At 47.7% G+C, this 8,901-nt stretch overlaps 1 protein-coding gene across 1 annotated transcript in view; it reads right to left on the bottom strand.

Moving 5' to 3' along the window:
- The window catches only part of LOC135396374 (collagen alpha-1(IX) chain-like), a 31,959-nt gene that overhangs the window by 12,432 nt on the left and 10,626 nt on the right, over nucleotides 1-8,901 (bottom strand). The window contains exons 4-30 of the mRNA XM_064627308.1: nucleotides 7,229-7,291; nucleotides 6,810-6,945; nucleotides 5,499-5,715; nucleotides 4,907-5,077; nucleotides 4,744-4,815; nucleotides 4,432-4,545; nucleotides 4,276-4,356; nucleotides 3,821-3,865; nucleotides 3,623-3,676; nucleotides 3,475-3,528; nucleotides 3,293-3,352; nucleotides 3,128-3,178; nucleotides 2,956-3,009; nucleotides 2,810-2,863; nucleotides 2,689-2,742; nucleotides 2,557-2,613; nucleotides 2,435-2,488; nucleotides 1,928-1,981; nucleotides 1,802-1,855; nucleotides 1,665-1,718; nucleotides 1,529-1,582; nucleotides 1,160-1,213; nucleotides 1,018-1,071; nucleotides 659-712; nucleotides 514-567; nucleotides 353-397; nucleotides 182-235 (exon numbers count right to left, since the gene is read on the bottom strand). Coding sequence (XP_064483378.1) covers nucleotides 182-235; nucleotides 353-397; nucleotides 514-567; nucleotides 659-712; nucleotides 1,018-1,071; nucleotides 1,160-1,213; nucleotides 1,529-1,582; nucleotides 1,665-1,718; nucleotides 1,802-1,855; nucleotides 1,928-1,981; nucleotides 2,435-2,488; nucleotides 2,557-2,613; nucleotides 2,689-2,742; nucleotides 2,810-2,863; nucleotides 2,956-3,009; nucleotides 3,128-3,178; nucleotides 3,293-3,352; nucleotides 3,475-3,528; nucleotides 3,623-3,676; nucleotides 3,821-3,865; nucleotides 4,276-4,356; nucleotides 4,432-4,545; nucleotides 4,744-4,815; nucleotides 4,907-5,077; nucleotides 5,499-5,715; nucleotides 6,810-6,945; nucleotides 7,229-7,291 — 1,922 coding nt within the window. The remainder of the gene's footprint in view (nucleotides 1-181; nucleotides 236-352; nucleotides 398-513; nucleotides 568-658; nucleotides 713-1,017; nucleotides 1,072-1,159; nucleotides 1,214-1,528; nucleotides 1,583-1,664; nucleotides 1,719-1,801; nucleotides 1,856-1,927; nucleotides 1,982-2,434; nucleotides 2,489-2,556; nucleotides 2,614-2,688; nucleotides 2,743-2,809; nucleotides 2,864-2,955; nucleotides 3,010-3,127; nucleotides 3,179-3,292; nucleotides 3,353-3,474; nucleotides 3,529-3,622; nucleotides 3,677-3,820; nucleotides 3,866-4,275; nucleotides 4,357-4,431; nucleotides 4,546-4,743; nucleotides 4,816-4,906; nucleotides 5,078-5,498; nucleotides 5,716-6,809; nucleotides 6,946-7,228; nucleotides 7,292-8,901) is intronic.

Raw genomic sequence — 8,901 nt, 5'->3', positions numbered from 1 at the left:
TGCTTGCTTGCTGCTTTACGGTACCTTTAAAACTAAGTGCGAACTAAATTACGAGTGCTTTATTATCATTATTTTACGCTGAATGAATGCGCACATAGTGCCGTTTCAAAATGGCATTTAGCTGCGAAATTACGCGCCTCGAAATCTAAGTGACTGTATTTAGAAAGTAGAGCATATTTACAGGCGGCCCTTCAAGTCCTCGGTCTCCCGCGTCGCCCTTGGCACCTGGAGGACCCTAGATACGTAGATATTATGCATGGTATAACGCTGAAGTATGTTCGAAAAACAATCCAGTACAGAAGCGTGGAATCGTGTTGCATGCGCATGAAATGCGTGTGGAGTGGAACTACACCTCTGACCCTTCGTCACCTTGCTGCCCCGGTCGCCCTGGAGGTCCCTGTAACATGTTCACATAAAGTATGTCATAATTCTAAAGCGTAACAATGACGCGTGACGCTATAGAGTACATTTGATAATTATTTGCAGCAGTTAACGAAACGCCGTACGACTTACAGGAGGTCCAGGTGGACCTTGCAAGCCGACGGGGCCAGGCAAGCCGGGTTCACCCTAAGTCGTAGAGCAAACTTTGTTATCGGGGCATGTACATTAAGATAGTGCATCAATGATGTCCATTGCTAGATAGAAAGCTGTCCATTACTTTGGCTCCGTCGAGTCCAGACTCGCCTCTAGGTCCAGGAAGCCCTGGAGGACCCTAAGTTGAAAACGAAACGTCTTTGAGGTTGTTTCAATTGCCGACCTTGTGACAATACACACTAGAATAATCTGCAAAATAGCATTTCGTCCAGGATTCGCTTATTTAAAAAGATGTTGAGGTCAGATTCTTGAAGTTCATTTCACATAAAGCGTGCCGGAACTTCGTCGCCTGTTCCCACCCTCATGGCAAATGAATGGTATGAAGTCATCCTCAAAACGATGCAACTTCCGAAGCACTCAATGGCATATTGATCAATCCAGCCATTATTCCAATTTTCTTGTAGAATAAGCGCCACAACGCACCTGTTCCCCAGCTTGTGCCACTTCTCCTGGTAGGCCAGGCTCACCCCGTTCCCCCTGTTGAGGAAGGCGTTACACGTTACGCTCGCCTCCCTAATCAAAGGCGCAATCGTCAAAATATAGCTAAGTAGGTTGAAGCTCGCACCTTCTCGCCTCTCTGTCCAGTGGTACCGGGAGCCCCCTGAGCTCCAACGGGTCCCTAGGAGACAAAGGCAAGAGCGACATATGTAGCATGTGAGACGGTCGTTAACATAAGCTAAACAGAAGTGCATTTCATGGCGTGCACTTTGATGGTCTGTATATAAGATGTAAAGACGTAAAGAGGTGTTAGGTTTGAGATTACGCGTGGGAGGTTCGCGAATTAGCTTTTATTTATTTTTAGCTGCGCATTTAGATGAAGAAAACATTGACAACGACGTCGGAGCCTTCGCTGAAAAAAAAGAAAGTGCACAAGAATAATATTAGTCAAAGAGAACAGCCTTAGTTACAAGGCATAGGACATTATATGGCTTACAGGAAATCCGATAAGTCCTGGCTCTCCTCTCAGACCTGGAGTTCCAGGGAGTCCCTTGGAGTAGTAAAAGTGTGTGTTATTCGTCAAACAAAGGAACTCCCATACTGCTATATAATATAGCAATATAATCGCTTACTCGCTCGCCTTTCAGCCCAAGGTCTCCTTGGAACCCTCTCTCTCCTTTGTCACCCTGACACAGAACACGATGTACATGACGTCAGTGAAGATGCCCAGGTAGCACTACGCCTTCGAGTTTGGCTGTGAAACGTTTACCTTCATACCGTCCTGTCCTGGAAGACCAATCGGCCCCCTCTGGCCTGTTTCGCCCTGTTCAGTAGAGAATAGAAGGGTTCAGTATCCTCTGGTGTGGTTTCTGGGCATTTACTTATCGGGACATACCTTTTCGCCTTCGATTCCTTGGAACCCGGTTTCTCCTCGTGCACCCTTAGGACCCTGAAAATCGCATAAAATCACGCTAGTTGCAAGCGTCGCATCGCTTATTTTTGTATCGGTTTTGCACGTTCGAGCAAAAGGTAGGCACTTCAACGCTTGGCAATTGCTACTATACTCATGGATATAGGCAAGCTTACTGACTCTAGCTTCGGCTTTGTGGGTTTCACAAGCAGCTATGAGCGGATTTTCAGAAGTGTTATAATGGTGTTATAAAAATCATAAGTGCGTCCACCTATCCCGTAGAGGGGGAACAACGTTTTAGTAAACACGTTCGCGCGCCGTACGTCGATTATGTTGTCCGGTATTGCATGCGCCTTTCCCTCACCTTCTATGCTTATATACTGCCCTCATGAAGAACTGATTTCCGCAAACGCAACGCGAGAATGTTTATACCTAATTGCAAATCCCAGAGGATCAAATCAAGGCTACAAGAAAGCATAAGTGCCTGCCTACCGAAGGTCCAGGTGGGCCAGGATCCCCTGGTTCACCGGGCAATCCAGGAGCACCCTAGTAGCACGTGACGGGAACGAACAATGAATACATATGCAATCTAGATGCTCGTCTCGTATGCTTACCGGCACAGCTGTTCCCTCTATTGCAGGTCCTGGGATTCCGTCTCTGCCAGGTAGGCCCTGCATGTGGTAACGCCAAAATGAACCGAAAGATTCGAATCATTCATGCAGTAATAATAACAATAGTGCCCTCACCTGTGGTCCACGTAGACCTTGTTCACCGGGATCTCCTCGAGGCCCAGTTTCGCCCTAGGAGACGAATGCAAGTGCAATCTCTTTGAGACCGGCCGTAAAGGGCTATGCTTTATCGACATACCTGAGGTCCGCGTGGTCCAGTCTTTCCTTGAACTCCTGGTTCGCCAGGCTCACCCTATAAGCAATAATCGCGTAGATATGCGTGATTAAAGAGTTGCTAAGTTGGCATTTGTTTCCCGTGATCCGAGTACTTAAAGTAGGGGGTACCTTATTTCCTGGAGGACCTATGTGTCCTGGTAAGCCTTGAAGTCCCTGTTCGCCCTGTTGTATAGTGACGATTGCAGCGTCTAAGCTTGTGAAAATTCGCTGGTTTCTCAGCAGCGTTTTCATTGTATTTCATCACTTCATTATGTCTCACAATGAAATCTGTGTTACGTACCATTGGTCCTGGAGGACCTGGATCGCCGGGAGGTCCTATGGAGCCTTCAGTCTTTTACAGTATGAGTGAGGAAAATGTCATATTTGAGTTGGTACTTGGCTACCTGTCACCCAGGTGAGCTGAATGTCGCAAAGTACGGAATAGCAAACTTCTGCGTGTGCTTACCACAACAGTACTCCCTGGTGGCCCTTGAAGACCTCTGGGCCCCATCACTCCTGGCAGGCCCTCAAATTAATTAATACCGTATCAAGAAGCATTTCGCATGATCGTGACTAGCATTTTAGATGGTTTCGTTTCGTAGGTACTATATACTGTAAAAGCATTGCTACGTATGCATGCTGTCATACCGGTGCGCCCGCTTCTCCAGGAATGCCGTCGTCTCCTTTTTGTCCTTTTGCACCCTTAAAAATGTAAAAATGAGGATGAGTTTAATTGTACACAGCAACGCCCCGGCTTTGTACTGAGGTTCAGACCCACGCAAGTTAAAGAACTTACACTTAAGCCGGGAGGACCTGGGCTGCCAATATTACCCGAAGTTCCTGGATGCCCCTACACGGCGTTGTACATAGATTCAAGACGTGGTTTGAAATTCTTGTGCTCGCGTTAATATGTGTCTCGGGTGAGGTTTTAGTGCTTTGCCACTATAGGACTCAGCCACGTAGTATGAATTTGGGTAGTAGAGATGGTACTCACCACTGCTCCAGGCAATCCTTGTGGTCCCCTGGGTCCTGGTGATCCCTAGAAGTTAGCACGCGGAGTTAAGGTGTTTAGCGTATTTTAGTGATCGCTTTAGAATATACCTGGGTGGAAGTTTTGTTGCTGAAGTTATTTAGTGCCCACTTTAGGTCAGGTTAGTTTGTTTTGTATTAGCATGAGGTTTTGTCTCTTTCAAAGCCCTTACGTTAAAACTTTATTCAGAAAAGTACAACAACGTGTTGATGAACCATGGCAGAGAAACTGCCACCTCGCGTGCTTGTCATTGTTTTCTATCCTCGCGTTGTACTTTAGGTATCAGATTCCTATTCCCGAAGTGACGGTATGAATCCTCTTTATCGCTTCACGCGTTTAGACACGGAAGCGATTAATCCGTTGTTCTTCATGTTTCTGTTTGGCATGCAAAGAAACAAGGGTGGGACGTGGAGACATACGGGAGAACCAGTCTCGCCCTTAACGCCGTTTAGACCAGGAATACCCGGAGGTCCTTGTGGTCCAGGGGATCCTGGAGCACCCTGAAAGACGTTGCGGACAACATGCATCAGCTTATGGAAATCCGTTTCGAGTGCGCCTGTTCTTGAAAGTCTTACGTCTGTCCCATTGATGCCCGGTTCTCCGGCTGGACACTCGATGCACACATTCTCGTCTGGAAGTGGAGGTGGTGGTGGCGGAAGCGTAGGGGGTAGGGTTGGGGGTTTCTTTTCCTGGGGAGGGACATAAAGGAAATGCTTTTACGCGGATTACTCTAGCACGCCGAGAACGTTATTCGGCATATAGCTATAGCTAAGATTATCTGTCAAAATGCAATGAAGTCTGTCTGCCTCAGTTATATTGTTCTCCAGAGGATGTAACTTCATTGCCATTGCAGCGCTGCGCCTATATGACGTCCAAGGTTTTCTTACCGGTAATTCAATGCACGATTCCCTTTCGGGCCTCGTCGGGTCGCAGCTCGTCACCATCCACTGCAAGTCTATCTGCAACGATTAATGACGAAGGGAATTTAACGTGAACGCCGTCAGGAATGTCACAATATTCCACTTGTTGCTTGTATAAAAGCTATCGTACGGGCACAGTTGTGAGGTCGTTTTCGAATTTTGCCAGGTTGATGTCTCCATTGAGATCGATGGGTCCTCTGGGTTCCAGAGAAAGGCTGGAGTGTCTCTCACAGTCGACGTACAAATGGGCGCGGTCCCGATACACGCTCAAGTCGATCTTGTGCCACTCTTGGTCGTCGACCTGTGCAAGGCGAAGAGGTCATTGCAGTAGTTTGGTTTCAGTACCGGATTCGCTGTACTTCTACTTTGCGTATAATCAAGAGAAACTCCTGACGTGCAGACGCGATATTTTTGGGAGATCCTCTTGACATGTCACCATACTATCGAATAACAATCACAGTAATCCATAATAATCCATTTTGTCCTAATTGGAGACTCTATTCTATTCCATTTGTTTGCTCGCGTCTGGACACTGCTTTAATGGCAGTTCTAGTGTGAGCGTACGAGACAACAAAACAAACATAAAAACAAAAAATTACACGCAGTAGTGTACGCAACAGGAATAGAAGACGGCGTCAGGCACACAGGACGTGTCTTCACCAATGTTTTGCAAAACGGGGCATTCGGTGCTTTATAGGGTGTGCAATTGAAAGGATACTTACCCTGACATCTTCGAAACTCAACGTACTGAGTTCCTTGTTATGGCCCAACGTGTAAAGATGTAAGCGATGCTTTCTGCCGTCGATGCTGACTCCAAACTGGAGCATACCTTGGAGGTCCGACACTCGCATCAAGTACCAGGAATCACGGCGCGTGTTCCGCTTGCGGAAGGTCGATACGAATGAAAATTCTTCTGGCATACCCAACGGAAACACAACCCTGTATAGACATGTATGGACGAACGTGAGAGCAGTGCCCGTTGTACGTGCGGCAAGTCAGACACTCGACTACGGAGCCATCAGCAGCGCGCAGCAGGAACATCGACAGGATAATCATGGACGAACACAAGGACCCCGCCAAAAATTGCCCACACAGAATGGCTAGATTGAGGTACTGCGACTATCTGTCATCAGCAGTAAATGTATGGTTTCAATAAAGAATCACGCGGGCGATGTAACCATCACAGCATCGGCTGTACGTCGCGCGCCACTGTCCGCCTGGAAGCGCTCTGCCATCCCTTTCAGAGTTACCGGCATTTGTTCGGTCAAACAGCCTAGGACGTCCAAGTTCGAACACCAGATAACACGTAGAATTTAAAGTAGACTGCTTTTTTATGGTTTCGCATGTTCTTCGCTTTGGCTGACAACACGATTGTTCATGCCAATGCACGGATCCACTAAAAGCGGTAAAGCTTAAAGGTGCTGCAGTCTGGGCTTCCAATGGCATAAAAGTGGCGACGCGTGTTCCTTGCCGTGCTTGAAATTGGCATACAAAATATCTCAATTGCAACAAAGAATTCGACACCTTTATTCTCTTTTTCTCGACAGAGGCCCCTTTCTTCGTAACGTCACCGCGTCAGTTCCCCCCCTTTTTTTTTTCACCTTTAATCTCATGACTAGGTAGGGACGCCGTCTTACACCACCTATTCGAGAAAAGCAGCATGGGGTCAGTTCTCGTTGTCTGTTATCCACGACAAGTTTAATAGTCGCTTCGCGGTTTGTTGGACGGTGGCCGTGTGAAAGAGCTGCTTCCTCAGTGGTTAGGTACGAGAATTTAGCGCAGCGGCTTGTCACAAGCGACCTAGCTTATTCGCGACAACATAATGTGCGCGTACGACCTTGTACGGTATTTCCTCACATAATAAACGCACATTTTCCCAAAAATGTACGTGCCCTCACACCTGCATAGCGAAATTGGAAAATCCGCAGTGCCACACGAACGGGTGCGTTAACTACGCGAGGAAATAGTGTATATGTCGAGGGCAAGAAAACCCCATCTAAGCACCCCTGTGCCATAATATGCGTCGCGCTCACCTTGTTGGAAGTGTGAGTTCAGCTTTCTTAGAGAACCTATAAGCCGTCTGCATCCTGTTAGAGCCCACAACTCTTCGGACTCCTGGGAAGTCGATTTGCACGTCGTCCAGGCGAAACTTTCGGATGAGATCGAACCCTGCAAAGGAACTCTACTTCGATACCGGTCCTCTACCGACAGTTCCTTGGGTCTGCATGCATTGCCTTCTTTCGTGCGATTTTATGACATAGCAGAGTTAAACTCCCTCTGCAGGATAATAAAAATGAATACGTGTATACAACAAATCGTTAGCCCCTGAGGACGTTTTCCTCGAAGCAATCAAACTCCAAATTATCACGTAATAATAATTTTGATAATACAACGTAAATGATGGCAAATTAGAACAAAATCGAATAACAGCAGACAAAGACGAAACGCTTACCTGGTAAGTCATCTTGCCCAGGTCGGGTTTCAGGACATATTTCAGCCTCATCGTTGCTGACTTCTGTTTACGAATCAGATAGAAATTGGATGCTATACAACAACAAATTGACGCAAACATGAAAGTGGCGACAAATCGACGGTTTTAGGCGAACGAGTTTAGGTGTCACTTCGATCAGCAGACAAGCGATCGCGCACAACGCTGGCTGGGAACGGGTTTCCGGATCAACACTTCCCTTCCGCTCGCCGTTCCCTGGACAGGAGCGGGTTTGTGGAGTAAAGATACTGCGCGGCGAGTACTCGCTCCTCCTTCCGTTCCTGTGTATGTACAGCTCCGGTCAACCTTAATAATAACACTGGAAAAAAATTCAGTTTCATTTCCCAGCGCAATAACATACCCTTGGGGCACTCGGGGAATGTTAAGTGCACAAAATCCTTGCGGTAAACTAACAGAGTACATGTAATTATGTTCAATTAAGATTTTCTCATGGCGCCAAGGGTTGCTGTAATTGCGCTCGGGAACGAGACCACATTTTTTTTCAGCGTTATTAGTAAGGTTGACCGGAGCTGTACTCAAGCGAGCAACATTCCCCAGAATACTTCAGCGGAAAATGTGTAAAACGTGATAACTTTCTGCTGCCACGCAAGCGTGGGCACTCGACGTCTTTTCGTGCTCTTCTAACCGTGGGGGATATCCTGGGGCTACACAGGAGGCCTGCTTAATGCCTCCTCTCACTCCTGCGCCACGTACACCAGCCAATCGCCGCAGCCAGCCTATAGATGTCAACCAATCGCCGAAGACGATTTTGAAACTCATGCTTTCTGTGGCTACCAGTGGCTGTCGGGTGGTCATTTCGTACCGACTCTTTTTTTTTTTTTTTTTTTGCCAGATTCCGAGCAGTCATGTTCGCTCGGTAAAAGCGCAGCAATCTCGCGTGTTCGCGTTGCGCTTTCCGAGCGCCAGGAATTTGCAGGACTAACACTTTTTTCCCCCGGCCTCGATACATCCGGGCAGCGGGTTGCCCAGCTATATCCGATATCGTCACATCCGCCCTGCGAGGGTGGCGAAAGCCCGCACATCGAAGTTCCCGTGGGTTAGCAGACGACGAAACCCTTAGACGAGCGACCGCGGTTTTAGTCGACTAAAACCGCTCGATTCCTGGCGCTCATGTTCGGGTGGCAACGGTCACGTGATCTAGTACGGGCTCCAGACTAGCAATTTCCGAGCGTGTAATTTCATCAAGCTGGAGAACCATCTATGGAGGTAGTCCCCTTTGCACAGATACGTTATAATCCTACAGGCTAGATAAGAACACTACACGAGCGCTAGCCCGTGCTGCCTCGAAATGACCTCCCGAATTCGCCATAGGTGGCGTTGGCTCAGCCGCAAAATATTCCGTAGCAGACGGCAGATCCCATGGTGTCGTCTGCTATATGTGCGCTGTACGCTACTCCGTGAGTCCGTATATTCCGGCGGAAACTCCACCCCCATGAGCCCGTTTTTACTTTTTCTTCCACTAGATCGAATATTGCGTGGGAATGTCGCTCGTATGCATACGCGGTGCTTGGAACCAGAAAGAATGTTCCTGTCATGTAATACAGGGTGTGTGCAGAAAAACATGACCCGCATTTAGGCACATAGCTTGTTGCCTACCTAACTAACGAACTTCCGGT

The sequence above is a fragment of the Ornithodoros turicata genome, chromosome 6 (genome assembly GCF_037126465.1).
Source record: "Ornithodoros turicata isolate Travis chromosome 6, ASM3712646v1, whole genome shotgun sequence".
Lineage (NCBI taxonomy): Eukaryota > Metazoa > Arthropoda > Arachnida > Ixodida > Argasidae > Ornithodoros > Ornithodoros turicata.
Note: the sequence above shows the minus strand (reverse complement) of the source record. Positions and strands in the feature narration are given on the sequence as shown.